Here is a 15,000-nt window from a genome sequence, read left to right on the forward strand (position 1 = left end):
GCAGTTCAAGCTCTTAAGCACAGAGCCATGCGTAAACAAACGCGAGACGCATACTAATAAACACACTCCATAAAGAATGTTGCTCGCCTGACTACGTCACGTGTCTTCTTATCAAGACCAGAGTACATTCGCCTCACAGAGAGCATCTTTTTCCATATACAAGACATGGTTGCAATTCTGATAACATAAGGATGACGCTGCAAATTATCTCTCATGAGACATCTGCTCCCATCTTTTGGGGGTGCATGTCCCATTTTATGTATGCATACGCATGCGCACGTGTAATTCTCTCTCTCTCTATTTATCTCTATCTATCCCCCCCCCCTCTCTCTCTCTCTTCCCTCCCCCCCTCTCTCTCTATGTATCTATCCCCCCCTCTCTCTCTCTCTCTGCCTCTCCCTCTCTTCCTTTCTCCCTCTCTCTCTATCTATCCCCCCTATCTCTCTCTCTTATTTCTTGTCTTTCATATGATTATCGATATCAGTCTTTTTTGCAGACGAAATATGTAAATAATTTAAGTAAAATAGCACAGTCGTTCTGGCATGTAAAAATGGTTATTTGACTGATAGCCCCCGACATGGAGAAGCAACTTGGATATATATGATTTGGAATCTTTTAGCAGGGCATGTACATTACTCTGTAAATTAATTTCATCAAATCAAATCAGATCTATATCATTCGCGAAATTTTTTTTCCATATTATATTGATAATCGTAGGTAAAACTAATTTCTAAATGTATGATTGACAGCAGTGGAATTCCATAACGCTGGTCTCATGACACAAATCCAAAGCTGTAGCTCTGTTGAACGTTTTTCCTTATTTTTAATCCATATTGGATACACGAAAGAACCTCTAAAATCCCGTTTAATTTCAGTCCTGCTTTCTTGTAATGTGTTCCCATTTTCTTTTTCAAATGAAGCGCGTACATTACGTTCTTTATGGGGTCACTTTTTCATTATCGTATAATCTTTCGGGGAAATTTGGAAATGCAACCCCACAGGCTATTTTGCACGAATAAAATAATTTTCCGATAGCTTTCGTCGTGTTTCGAACGAATGTAGCACTCATTTCTTTCGCAAACGAAGCATAGCTACGATATCAGTCCCGATAGTTGGGGAGGGCAAGATACATATGGGAGGGGGGGGTAATTTCGAGAAATATTGGTAAAACACTAGCAATAATAGTATATCGACACATTTTCTGATTGTAAAGGGGGCTCCGTCCCCTTAAACACCCTCTCAAGGAGGGGGGCAGCCCCCCCACCCCCAGCCTAATCTGCAAAATCTTCACCTCGTATGTTCCGGCAGGAGAGCCCAGACCCAGGAACAGTTCAACCATGTCTTACCTTATGCACTAACTCCAGACGGGCCAGGTTGCGGGTCAGGGATGGTCAGGGTCATCCACGTCATTGTTGGCGGGAATTGCGATCGCTATCCGCCGTTCCTTCTCGGACAGCGGAGGGTACAGCTTCCCGCCGAACACTCATATCTGGCTCAGCAGCTTCCCCCTCTTATATTTACGCTTGCCAAAGTGTCTCGGAGCAAAAGCTTCGCCAGACCACACTCGTGCTCCCCATAACGGTCTGATGATCCCAGTGTTTGCTTAGCCAGTGATTGATGAAGGAGAGTATTTGGTAGGGTACAAGTCTAGTTCCCGAGAGAAATGTCACTTTGTAATCGCTTACCGTGTAAATGCAGTTTTCTCCGTTTTCTTTGCGATCTTTGTCCATGCACCACAAACCCACTGGTGTCTGTCTTTTCTATAATGACACGGTGTCTTGCAGTGCGGGCACTGGACTTCCACTGGAAGAACACCGTGATCTCGCAGATATTGCAAACTAGCTTCGTTATTGCGATGATATTTTGCGAGAAAGTCGAAATAATTGTTCTTACAAGCTGCGCACTGTGTAGCCATGATTAAACTGATTTGAATTTCAACTGCTTTCTCCTAGGCCCAGCTTCTGTTGTCACGTGATGATATATTCCATATCTGATTGGTTCTATTGAATGTCTATGGTCACGTCACGTTCACGAACGAATGTAATTGGCTCATTTGATTTCCCGCGCATACGTCATCCGCTACAAATCCGTTCGACTTTTCGTCCCTCTTAACGACTTTTTGTCATTTTGTCGAGGCGCTGGAGGCGTACGGTTACTGCGGCTCCTGGAAATCGTGAATATTATGCCCTCAATAACTCCGTTATTATCAACTTGCGAGGAAAATGGTATAGAAGAAAACTATCATAGAATGATGTGTTCTACCACTTGGTAAGCTCAGATTCTTATTATTAGGTGTGGGGTTGCATTTCTAATAATACCATAGGAAATTTGGAGGGTTGCATTTCCAATAATACCATATTTCACTGCATGCGTTACATCCCCATAAGCAGGATCATAGAGATTTCATTACAATGCATTACGTATTTCTTGATAACAATGTGCCTATGACGGATAACCAGGTCCGGGTTTAAGCTATATCAAATTCATTACCATACCGATCAAAGAAAGCATTTGGGCCACACCATAATATTGTCACGCTGTATTCCTAACAAGATTAAATCTCCTAATAGGGTTTTTTTTTTAACCGGCAGATGGCTCAGGGGAAGAAGTGGGGTCGCGGGGAGTACTGGGGTCTCAGCTCCGACTATGACCCCGACTGGGTGCTGACGGAGAGCCAGAAGAAGCTACGAGCCGACTTGATGGAGCTCTGCAGGACCAAAATCAGACCTCATGCAGTGAGTATTGTTAAAAGACATGAAAGTAAACATGGGTTACTTTTGTTTTGATTCCTCTCTCTCTCTTTCTTTTTTGCTTATACGATCTGTTTCATATATATATATATATATATATATATATATATATATATATATATATATATATATGTATGGATGTATATGTATATGTATATATATTGTTTTGTTTTGTTTTTATAGATTCACTGCGACCGCACCTACACCTTCCCTCGCGAGTCTCTAGATGCCATGGCGGAGCTGGGTCTGCTTGGCCTCATCGTGCCCAAGGAGTTCGGCGGCCTCGGCGAAAACCACGTGTGCTGTACCATGGTGTGCGAAACCATCGCGCGCTACGGCTGCCCCTCCACGGCCATGGTGTATAGTAGGTTCCTTTAGGCCTATTGAGGTTCCTGTAGTTAGCTAGAGAATTCGCCTGTTTTATGTCTGTAACGATATAGTCCTTGGCTTATGTGATCGTGAAAAGACCTGGGATTAACAATGACATCTGACCACCATCTACTGTCGAATTGCATCGTTATCAGCTTCACATTTGCCGTATACACATGCCTATTTATAAGCCTTTCTCCACAGCCATGCATCTGGGCGCCGTGTCCACCCTGCTCTTCCGCTACCACAACAGCCCCATGGCCCAGGACCTCCTGCGACGCCTCGACAAGGAGAAGCTGGTCGGGACGCTCTGCTACTCCGACCCCGCCACAGGTGCTTCTGAAGTAGAGGAATTTTATTTATATATCTATATACCATATTGATATATACACATATATCTGTGTATGTGTGTGTGTGTGATTTATCCAGTGGTCATTAAACGAGACTATTCCGACCCTATTATCTCGTCAGTTCGATCCATCAACATCATTGAGACAATCCTTATCCAACCCTTTCGATATGTGATCCAGACAACCAGCATTAAACCGACCACCTTTTAGATCTTGACTCCGACTTCTCTCCCTAGGCGGCCACTTCTGGTTCCCTCTGTCGTCGAAGGTCAAGTGTCTCGACGAGAAGAACATCCAGCTGCTCAAGTACGGCTCGTGGGCGACCAGCAGCGGCCACGCAGACTGGTACACCATCCAGACCATCAGCCCGAACTTCAACGGAGACTATTCCAACCTGTCGTGTTTCCTCGTGTACAAGGTAGGTGTCTTGGTTGGATTTTGGTGTGTCGAGTCATTTGTTAGGTATCTTAAGCATGGCATTTGTTATATATCTTAATCAAGGCATTTGTTATATATCTTAATCAAGGCATTTGTTATGTTTCTTAAGCAAGGCATTTGTTGTTTCTTAAGCAAGGCATTTGTTATGTTTCTTTATCAAGGCATTTGTTATGTATTTTAATCAAGTCTTTTATTGTTATGTATGTTCATCAAAGCATTTGTTAGGTATCTTAAGCAAGGCATTTTCTTATATATCTTAAGCAAGGCATTTGTTATGTTTCTTAAGCAAGGCATTTCTTATGTTTCTTAAGCAAGGCATTTGTTAGGTATCTTAAGCAAGGTATTTGTTATGTTTCTTAATCAAGGCATTTGTTGTATCTTAAGGCATTTGTTATGTATCTTAATCAAGGCATTTGTTGTATCTTAAGGCATTTGTTATGTATCTTAATATTCAAGGCATTTGCAGCTATATACCTTCATAAAGTGATTTATTAGTGTATATCTTAACTAAGTCATTTATTGGTATGTTTTAATTGAGTGGTTTATTCTCATTAATATCAATCTAACAAGTACTCCATACAACATATGGAGTCATTCTTTGTTCTGTGTGTCTCACTATATAAGTAATTCTCAACTAGGGATAAAAATTCCTCCTGAGTTGAAATGGGCACGAAGTGCATAGGTACTCTGGTTAGAAATACGTAAACCGTAATTTTTATTTTCTTTTGAACTCTCACTCTCCCTTTCTCTCTCTCTCTCTCTCTCTCTCTCTCTCTCTCTCTCTCTCTCTCTCTCTCTATATATATATATATATATATATATATATATATATATATATATATATATATATATGTATGTATATGTATATATATTTTTCTTTCTTTCTTTTCTTTTCTCTTTCTCGTTCTCTCTTTTTCATTGTCTCTCTCTCTCTCTCTCTCTCTCTCTCTCTCTCTCTCTCTCTCTCTCTCTCTCTCTCTCTCTCTCTCTCTCTCTCTCTCTCTCTCTCTCTCTTTCTATCTCAATCTCTATTTCTCTTTCTCTCCCTCTTTCCCTCCCTCCCTTCCTCCCTACCTGCCTTTCCCTCTATCTCTTCTCCCTTTCCCCCTGCCCTTTCCTTCCCCATCCCCTCTGCCCTCCCTCCCTCCCTCTCAGTCTCTCCCCTTCCCTCTCCCCTTCTTAATCTCACTCCCTCCCTTCTCTCTTCTTTCTCAATGTAGATTACCTGCATGAAGTAATCTGCGTGTAGTATTCCCCCCCCCCTCTCTCTCTCTCTGTTTTTTTCTCTCTTTCTTCCTCAGCACACACACACACACACACACACACACACACACACACACACACACAAACACACACACACACACACACACACACACACACACACACACACACACACACACACACACACACACACACACACACACACACACACACACACAAACACACAAACACACACACACACACACACACACACACGGTATTATTCTCAAACGACGCAAGTCTTAGCCGCCCCCTTCCGTTGCCTGCTGCAGGATGAGGTGCGCGCCAACACCGACGACTGGGACGCCCTGGGCATGCACGGCAACATGTCCGGCCCGCTCATCATCGAGGGCAAGTTCAGCCTGGACAGGATGGTCGGCCCCCCCGGCGACGGACGCAAGGTCAGTGGGGAGGGGGGGGAGGGGGTAGCAGGAGAGGCCCAGGAGTGTGACGATGATTGGGATACATATATAGCCTGGTGTAAAGGCGTGTGTGAGCAAAGATAGCAACACTACAACGTGTTAAAAAAAAATGGAGAATATCCACAGTAAGCAAAAACGATAAGACATAGCTTTCCCTAGAGAGCGGGTGTGAAGGTGCTTGTGTGCGTGTGTATGACGTGTGCGTGCATGCCCTCTTACACACCCACGCCAATAGATCCCGTCCCCAGAGCAACGACGAGTGCGTGGACCCGTACTTCCTGATGAACACCTCCGGCGTGTGGAACGGCATCTCCCTCGCCTGCATCGACGTGGCCAAGAAGCACGTGACCCGCAAGGCGCACGCTGACGTGGGGATGCGGGTGTGCGACTACCCGACCATCCAGGTGTGGCGCCCGTTATGTGTGCTGGTTCTGTCCACCATCATGCGACCATTGAACTTATTCCGAAAAAAAATTGTATACAGTAAGCATGTCATTTTATACACGTTCCTTCACGAAAAGACAGAAAATTCGACAAAAAAAAAAATAAATAAATAAAAAAAATAGATAAAAAATATTAAAAAAAAATGATAATAGAAATGAAAAAATACAATCCCTACTAGGACAAGAAATTCCCACGCGAAACATGTCTAACCCTCTCCAAAAATCCCCCTGAGCAACGGCGTAATCCTCCCCACTCCGACAGGATTACTTCGGCGAAACGGTGTGTGAGACGAACTCCTCCCGAGCGCTGGTCTACCTCCAAGCGCAGGCCCTCGACCAGGTGACCAACAACAACGACTGGTCGCTCTACAAAGACTTGAATTTCCTTCCGAGGTATGTGGGTAGCGCTAAGTCCTCTGGGTTACCAATGACGGTGAAGAGGAGAACTGTAATTGAATGGGGTGAGAGGAGGAGGACTGAATGAGTGGTAGTTTGAGTGCGTTACACTGTGTGCGCGTGAGAGTGTGATTGTGAGTGAGAGTGAGTGAGTGAGTGAGAGAGAGAGAGAGAGAGAGAGAGACAGAGACAGAAAGAAAGAAAGAAAACGAAGAAAGAGAGAAAAAAGTCTAGAAGAGATAACCCCATGCATCACCAAGCTCACACAGCTCCTCTCCCCAGGGCCGGCTTCCTCCACTGGCTCTGGCAAGCCAAATTCATCTCCGCCAAGAACGTGACACGCGTGACCGACACGATGCTCCACGTGTGCGGCGGCTCCGGCTACAAGGTACGCCTCTCCTTTTCCGATTTTCTTCGAGTAATTGTAAGCTGGAAGTAGGGCGAACGTAATGCTTACTTATGTTGCATTCATAAGCATCTGTGAGTATAGAAATGGGAATTGGCAAAGTAGCGTAGCGTAATTACTGATTGATTCAGAATTTTAATTAAAAATAATAAAAAAATAGATACTTTGTGAAAACAGGTGTTTATTCCAAGGACAAGTACTAAATGCAAATATTTCCAAGGCTCCATCGCCTCTGTAAATAGAAGTTACGATAAGCCTTTTCCAAGCGTTCACACAGAAGCCTGGCTTTCGCAGACCGACCTGGGCCTCGAGCGGCTCCTGCGCGACGGCAAAGCGGGCTGGGTGATGGGTCCGTCCAACGAGGTGCTGCGCCAGTTCGTGGGCAAGACAGCGCTCAACAACATCGACTGCATCGATTACTGGTGAGCCATATCGACAAGCGACTTCTGCATTCGTTCACTTATTTGTTATCGGATTTTTTTTTTGTTACCTAAAAAACTATATCCATTTTTCATTAGGATAGAAATACATAATCCTGTTAATTATACTCGCTGGGGAATATATCATTCCTGGTGCAAATACTGCAACTACACGTTTGTGTGCTCTGTATTGACCATATTAAGTATTTGTGATAATTACTAGTGTTAAAGAGTCTGAACGATTATTACGTAATATCCAAACCAAACAATGACTCGTAGGGACCAGTGGCCGAACGAGCGAGTCGTCCACCACGAGCTCAAGAAGATGAGCATCAGCAAGCGCAAGGAACTCGCCAAGACGCTTTTGGAGGAGGCGGAGATCGAGGAAAGGGGAGAAGAGGCCAAGCATCCCTTCCAGGACACCGACTTCGAGAATCCCTTCAACACGTGTCCTCCAGCGGTCAACAGTAAGGTAAACCTGTCTCTCGCAACACTGATTGGAAAACTATTGCTCTTCCATTTTGGGTCTGAGTATCTCCACCCTTGAGAGTATGAGTAAGAAATAGTATAAGAGAGAGAGGGAGAGGGAGAGAGAGAGAGAGAGAGAGAGAGAGAGAGAGAGAGAGAGAGAGAGAGAGAGAGAGAGAGAGAGAAAGAATATCTAATAGCGCATTGCATTTTATGTCATTCACGCCAACGGAATCTCAACGCTTGACCTACATGCACAGGTACTGAAGACGAAGGACGGCGTGAGCCACGGGCCCTCCCTGAAGCCGGACTCGTGGGTGCCCCTCACCCTCAAGACGCACACGCCCGTCAGTGACAAGATGGCTTCCTTCGTCTTTGCTCTGCCCAAGGAGACCGACCACACAGGATGCTTCACCGGCCAGTACATTGTGGTGAGTAGCAATGTGACTTCGAGGTGTCTGTTTATATATGTAAGCAATTATGTATATATGAATGGTTGTAAACATGGCTGTAGGCTTGCAGGCCAAGTATGTACGCATGGGATAGAGAGCGAGTTGGAGATTAAGAGAGAGAATGGAAGAAAGAGGGAGGGGGGGGGGAAGAGAGGGATATACCCACATATATGTATATATACGTATACTTTCTCAAAAGGTGCGTGTGAACATCAAAGGAAAGGAGCATCAGCGCTACTTCTCGCCCGTGTCGCGTCCGGACGACTTCGGGCGCATCGAACTCGTGCTCAGGTTCGAGTCCCAGGGCCTCATGTCCCAGCACTTCAAGGCTCTCAAGCCTGGTGAGTCTCCCGGCCCAGCATCTCAAAGTTCATGGTGTTCTGTCAAGGAACGCCTTTATGAAGTTTATTTTTCAGAACTTGTGAATGGAATAGGCTTTAAATTTAGCTGTGAATGAAATACCATTGAGAATAAGGTTATAAAGCTAATGAAATGAGCGTTTCCAGGTGATAAGGTGGAGTTCCAGGGCCCTTGCGGAGGCTTCGAGTACGAGGCGAACCAGCTGGACGAGGTGACGCTCCTGGCCTCGGGCGGAGGCATCACCCCCGGCATGCAGCTCATCCGCGCCGTCATGCACAACCCCGACGACAAGACCAAGATCAAGCTCCTCTACTTCTCAGAGAATTACAACGAGATCCTCTACCGGGAGGAACTTGATGGATACGCAGGTAAACATAGGATAGAGGAGGCTGTATACATGTACGATGGCACAGTTAGCAATTGATGTTTCTCATGGGTAGTCCATATAATACATAACCTCATTCTTCAAGTGACAGTGTGGAGCTAAACCGTGATTTCTCTTTTTCAGCGAAAGATTCACGTCTGGAGATAGTACACACGCTCGGAGAGACGCCCGAGGGATGGGAGGGCGAGGAAGGCTTCATCGACACGCAGATGATCGACAAACACGTGACCAAACCCAACGGCATCAAGCACAAGGTCTCCCACAGGATAAACACTCGCTATAGATGAAACATAACCTTTGGTGCACATATATTTCCACTTGACTTACTATTCATTTTTTCTTCTGTGAGAGGGACACTGAGAGAGAAAATACAGCCTCCATTCCCGTGTTTCAGATCATCATGTGCGGAGGCCCTACGATGAGCATCTCGTGCCTCCACTCCCTGCGGTCCCTCGGCTTCCCCTCTAACTTCATCTTCATCTACGGCCAGTTCGGCACCGAGCAGGTCAGGACGGTCTACGGCAGGAACGTGCAGCTCTCCGCCCACCGCTGCGACAACGTTCTCTAAAAAGGCGGTTTCCACCCAGAGGAATAGAAGTAGTTCTTTTTTTTTCTTCATTGGACTAATGATATACTCCTAACAATTTAGTTCGGCATAAATGTTGTAATGGAATCTATTAAATGGTATAATATTCTATGTGTATTATTTTCTCAGTATGGAAAATGAATGCATTCAAAATATACAAGGTGTATACAGTAGAATTCGCAACAGTTAATCTTCCTTCAACTTGAAGACTTTGGTGTAGAAGAAAATACCAAATAAAAGAGATATACAACAAGAAAAGAATGAAACCCTTCCATAGTATTCAAAAGGATAAGGTGAATGGAATAATATGATAAGCAACTGCGACGATAATGACCATAGTCTACGTCACCTCAACAGATATCCGTTACATGCAATCCTAACTTAACCGAAACCAACTTAATCCAATCTGTCAAAATCATTTATTTCGCCAAAACAGATTTATGAGCAAATATCATCCCGACTAAAGAACATTTCGGAATATTGCTGATATGTATATGAATTAATTTTACAGTTCCTATTTAGTTTTATACATTGAATTAGAGTATTACTAACAGTATATTTAAGTCACCCCTACGATACGTTTTCTATGTGCCACCAAACGGCAAGTATATAAACTAATAATTCCTCAAACAAGATCTTAATTAAACAAGCAGCATCTTTTGCTCTGTTTATGGGAAGGGGAAGGAGGCCAAAGGAAAGTGGGATTTAGTGTACCTTCATGCTCGCTGAAAGCTCATTAAAACAGGCAAGCAAACGCAAGCAAATGTCTTCTTGATTTAGTGTAGAGTTGGCCGGGAAATTAATCTAATAACGGTTCGAGGTCACTTACTAAACGATTGATATATGATAAGAAAGGTGGTTTTCGCATGCTATCTTGACCGTGCGAAGTTCTTGAATAAACGATATAGCTAAAACTTAGTATTCCTGGATGCGCACATTAGAACACACTTATACATATATACATACATACACATATATATGCATGAAGGTGCATGAAGGTAGATACAGACATATATGCATGTGCATATAAACACACATTTATAAATGAATATATATATATATATATATATATATATATATATATATATATATATATATATATATATATACACACACACACACATATATATGTGTGTGTGTGTGTGTGTGTGTATGTATATATACATATATATATATATTGTTGTAAATCCTCCTTACAACAGTGTAGCACAGGTGAGAAAAAGATGGCAGTGCTGGTCACTAACAATTAAAATGTCCGTCTTCCTGCTGTTGATAACTAAAACACAACACTCATCGATGCAGTGCGGCACTAGGAAGGTGGCATGAGGCTAGCTAGGGTGTGACACTCTTCACGTGCGATGAAAATTGCAGTCTCTTTAGCACAGCATCCGTGCATGCGTTTGTCTCAGTCCGTCTCCCTTCGAGTCCCTCTCCTTCGCGCCTCTTTTTCCCGCCAAAAACGGACATCGCGATGCGCAAACAGCGTTCACAGCAATATATATATATAATCACATACACACACACACACACACACACACACACACACACACACACACACATATATATATATATATATATATATATATATATACACACATACACACAAACACACACACACACACATATATATCATATATATATGCATATTATACACACACACACACACACACACACACACACACACACACACACACACACACACACACACATATATATATATATATATATATATATATATATATATATATATATATATATATATATATATAGTTTTTGCCGTTCGTCGTTCTCAGTTTACCTAAGTTAACAATTCACTCAGTGGTAGTCAGTGTATCGAGCGAATCCTGTTGAGAATCACTTAAGCACACAGATGCTTAACCTTCAACAGTTTCTGCCGTCACAGTGATGGCACTGCCATGTCTATTTAGCTGGGGACGTAATTGAAGGTGTGAGAAATTCATTGAAGAATTTCTATCCTTGTTTCCACTTCTTTATAGGTAGTATTCGGCTACTAACATCTAAAATTTATTATATAGAAACTTCCAATTTCATACTATTTTTCCTTCTTCTCTTTTGTTTTTTTGTCTTTTGTCTACTGCCCTCTGTCTTCAATGCTGGGACAGTTGTATGTCGTGTATATAATCATGTCATTGAAGTTGTTTAATCCCTTCTTGGAAAAAAAGTGGCATGTTATTGAAACAACAATAATTCTTTTGAAAATGAACCATCTGGGATATCATTGTCATTTTCCCTTTTTTAACAGGTAGATAAAATGTAAGTGACTACGTATTCCGCCTTTTCTTCCTTTGCCAATAACAAAGTATTTTTAGTTTAATTATTTTTACAAACCCAAGTTCTTGTTTTTTCAATAACTCCCATTAATCACTGATTTCTATTTTGTATAAACTCTTAACTGATGTGTTTTCCACGAACTTGAATTAGCACGGTTCTCTTAAATATTTATATGTTGAAACGAAGCATCAACCAACGAGGTTTGCCAAATAGCCCCAACACCTCGGACTTCGTTGAGCTAATGTGACCCTAATGGGCTCTTATATAACGGACTATATTCTACGCTATGAAACACTATTTATTAAACAATGTAGCAAACAATGGATTTATTTCTCCTTGTGGAATTAGTTTGCTGAAACAAATGTGAAAATTGAAAGAACGGTTTCCCTCCGAAAACGACGGGATCTGGAACGTTTACAAAATCAGATTTGTGTATGCACTTCTTTGGCCTGCGGTAATACACTCAAGACCTGCCCCTCAAGATTCAGAAAAAAAAAAAATATAAGCTCCAATGTCATACCCTGGGTGAAAATGGTCCCAAATCCCCCAAAACATTTCTGCCCATATCACAAGGGGACTTGGTTTCAAATATGAATAGCATAAGTGACCGAAAACTAGCGAATGAGGTGTTCACTGAAGGAGAATATGCAGTGCTCATTCAGTGTGTGAGGATCAAACCAGCACCATGCATTGCCAAACAGATGAAGCACTTCTCGATTACCTAAATTATTCATCAACATCAGGCCTGGGAAAAGTCAGCTCTATTGCTTCAGTGCAAGGGGCTCGTGTATCAATGTGATGTAATATTCAAGGACAATCCCATCAAGATTCTGCGCCAAGATATATTTCATGGAAGCATTTATGCCAGTTGACTACCATAGCTTCTCAAGAATATAAATACTAGTTACTATAAAGGATAATCATATTTTACGAAGGAAAGGATTACAAAGCTTTTATGTAATTTTCCTCGAGTTTCTATTTCACAATCTGAACTGCTATTTCAAAAGGCACGGAGAGCGGTTTCAGGCCTAAGTATAGTAAAAGGAAACATTGTATTGAAAATTATTACATTACTTTCCTTCAGTTTGTATTTCAGAAGGTAATTGCTATTACAGAAGGCCTGGGGATCTCCTTAACCCTGCCACGTCGGGCGATGTCTTAAGACTTTCCGAAAAGGGCCAAAGAGGCCGGGTTACGTCTTCAACAATTTCTTACCTTTATATTTTCATATATCGTCACCCTAATGAAATAGTTGCCTGTCACTTTTACTGCTTTTCGGGGGGGAAAAACTGCATCTTGTAATGCTTATGACAAACATATTAACATGATTTTGTATGTTTAATTTTTTCTTACTAAATCTAAGTGAATTGATTTAAACAATCTGTATGTATGTATCAGAAATTTAATCATATTGGAATATGGTATTTGTGATCATGCTATACCTTTATATATGTTCATAACTGCATGTCTTTATACTCATCGTCTCTCTCAATAGACAGGCCTTTGTTTACATCACGCGTGGAAGATTACAACGGATGCTCAGTACTCTTTATCCAAGATTAAAGCATTCTGGACATAAGCTAAGTCTTTTCAATGACCTTATGTGATATGTGAACATACATAATCTTACTGTAATGTTTACATATCACTTAGGCACAATTCTGTAGCACCAGTACACGAGGGAAAAAAACTTGGACCTTCTTAAAAGACTCCAAATATTTATATTGCTTTTATTCACACTGCTGCTGATTACCACAAAGGCGAAATCACAAGAGCCTTTTAATTTCCAAAAAATCTACTACAGGCTGCATGGTCCTCGCAAAAGCACAGACAACAATTTTGTAGATTTTGTGTAATAAATAACGGTCAGATCTGGATAAACTCTTGCTCATCCAAACACTCATATATATGTATGTATGAGTGTTTGTCAGAATTTTAAAATCATTTTTAAACACGCACCAAACCACAGCCTTGTAAAAGAAATGACGAAAGAATTAACTAAAATACGTAATAAATGTTTCATACTTTCATTTAGATTAGTTTCTAGGTTGTTCGCCTGCACGCGCCTCCGAACGATGCTGGGGCTGGATTTTACGGAAATTCGTCTGCTAAACGGATTTTTTTTTCTATGGCTGTATGTTTCTTATTCTTAATGGCTACAGGTGGTTTGATGCAAATAAAGGTATTTAGAGCAATATTGAGATATTTTCTCATGTTAAAATTAACTCAACATCAAAATTGCTGAAATCATCCTGGTATATAATGTGGGAGACCGAACGTCATCACACTCACTGTGAATAGCCGTATACTTTTTAATTAGATAGAGTTTACACGTTCGCTGTTGCATTTTTAAAGTTATACGTCTTATGCATTTTATGTAAAGAGATGCGGGTCCATTTCATGATGTTGAATGTTGTTACAATATTACGTATCTATTGTTTGTTTTATTCAGTGCAATGAACAAAAAAGTAATGCAGGAAATCCTATAACCACCACCATCTGACCCGACGCGATGTTACTGGAATTGACTATTCATTCGTTTATAATAGTGTTTGGTTCCATTTCATTATTTATATCCGTTTTCTTTATCTAATGTTTCGAGAACGGCAGAAATGCTGATACGGAAAAGCCCTGATTCCTGACTGTGCGCCGAAACCAAACCATGGACAGGAGTTCACGGTCGTTATCAATTAGATTTGATTTAGATTTAGTTTTAATTCCATTTGTTACAATGGATATTCTTTGCTGTGACATACTGTCTGTTTTATTTTGGCCAAATCTCCCCCTTGTGCGCAAGGAATGGCCGGAAATACCACTCACTGGCCGGGCGTGGGATTGAACGCAGGTCCGCAAGATTGCTAGACCAGCACCTTACCGCTGCGCCAGAACAGCATGCAATTACTTGTTGGTGATAAAGCCCTCGTTTTTCACCAATTTGCTTCGTTATCAGAAATATGTATTTAGGTATAACAGTGCGATATTCACCTGAAAATATACTTGCCGTCGCTTAAAATTGAAGACAATTAGAGCGGATGGGAAGTAAGGACACGTCGCCGTCTGGGTGCATTTGAGCCCCGACCTTGAAGCAGGGTCAGGATCAGTATTGTGCATTGATGTAAATCTGAGAATTCTTGGAAGGATTTAATATGTATGAACATTCTCTCCCTCTGCCTGTTATGACCACACACACGCACACGCACGCAC

The 15,000-nt window shown here is 41.9% G+C and overlaps 1 protein-coding gene across 2 annotated transcripts in view; it reads left to right on the forward strand.

Moving 5' to 3' along the window:
- The window catches only part of LOC113822335 (uncharacterized), a 15,513-nt gene extending 5,901 nt beyond the window's left edge, over positions 1-9,612 (forward strand). The window contains exons 1-16 of one of the 2 annotated variants that reach the window (XM_070123477.1): positions 2,126-2,268; positions 2,592-2,735; positions 2,934-3,114; positions 3,324-3,452; positions 3,706-3,887; positions 5,440-5,568; positions 5,838-5,993; positions 6,295-6,425; positions 6,711-6,816; positions 7,129-7,256; positions 7,533-7,725; positions 7,982-8,152; positions 8,373-8,514; positions 8,680-8,901; positions 9,042-9,172; positions 9,313-9,612. In XM_070123477.1, coding sequence (XP_069979578.1) covers positions 2,592-2,735; positions 2,934-3,114; positions 3,324-3,452; positions 3,706-3,887; positions 5,440-5,568; positions 5,838-5,993; positions 6,295-6,425; positions 6,711-6,816; positions 7,129-7,256; positions 7,533-7,725; positions 7,982-8,152; positions 8,373-8,514; positions 8,680-8,901; positions 9,042-9,172; positions 9,313-9,486 — 2,319 coding nt within the window. In that variant the 5' untranslated portion in view covers positions 2,126-2,268 and the 3' untranslated portion in view covers positions 9,487-9,612. Of the gene's footprint in view, positions 1-2,125; positions 2,269-2,591; positions 2,736-2,933; positions 3,115-3,323; positions 3,453-3,705; positions 3,888-5,439; positions 5,569-5,837; positions 5,994-6,294; positions 6,426-6,710; positions 6,817-7,128; positions 7,257-7,532; positions 7,726-7,981; positions 8,153-8,372; positions 8,515-8,679; positions 8,902-9,041; positions 9,173-9,312 lie in introns of those variants that run through there. The other variant, XM_070123476.1, reaches the window with a different exon arrangement.
- The last annotated feature ends 5,388 nt before the right edge of the window (positions 9,613-15,000 follow it).

This window comes from Penaeus vannamei, chromosome 7 (assembly GCF_042767895.1).
Source record: "Penaeus vannamei isolate JL-2024 chromosome 7, ASM4276789v1, whole genome shotgun sequence".
Classification (NCBI taxonomy): Eukaryota; Metazoa; Arthropoda; class Malacostraca; order Decapoda; family Penaeidae; genus Penaeus; species Penaeus vannamei.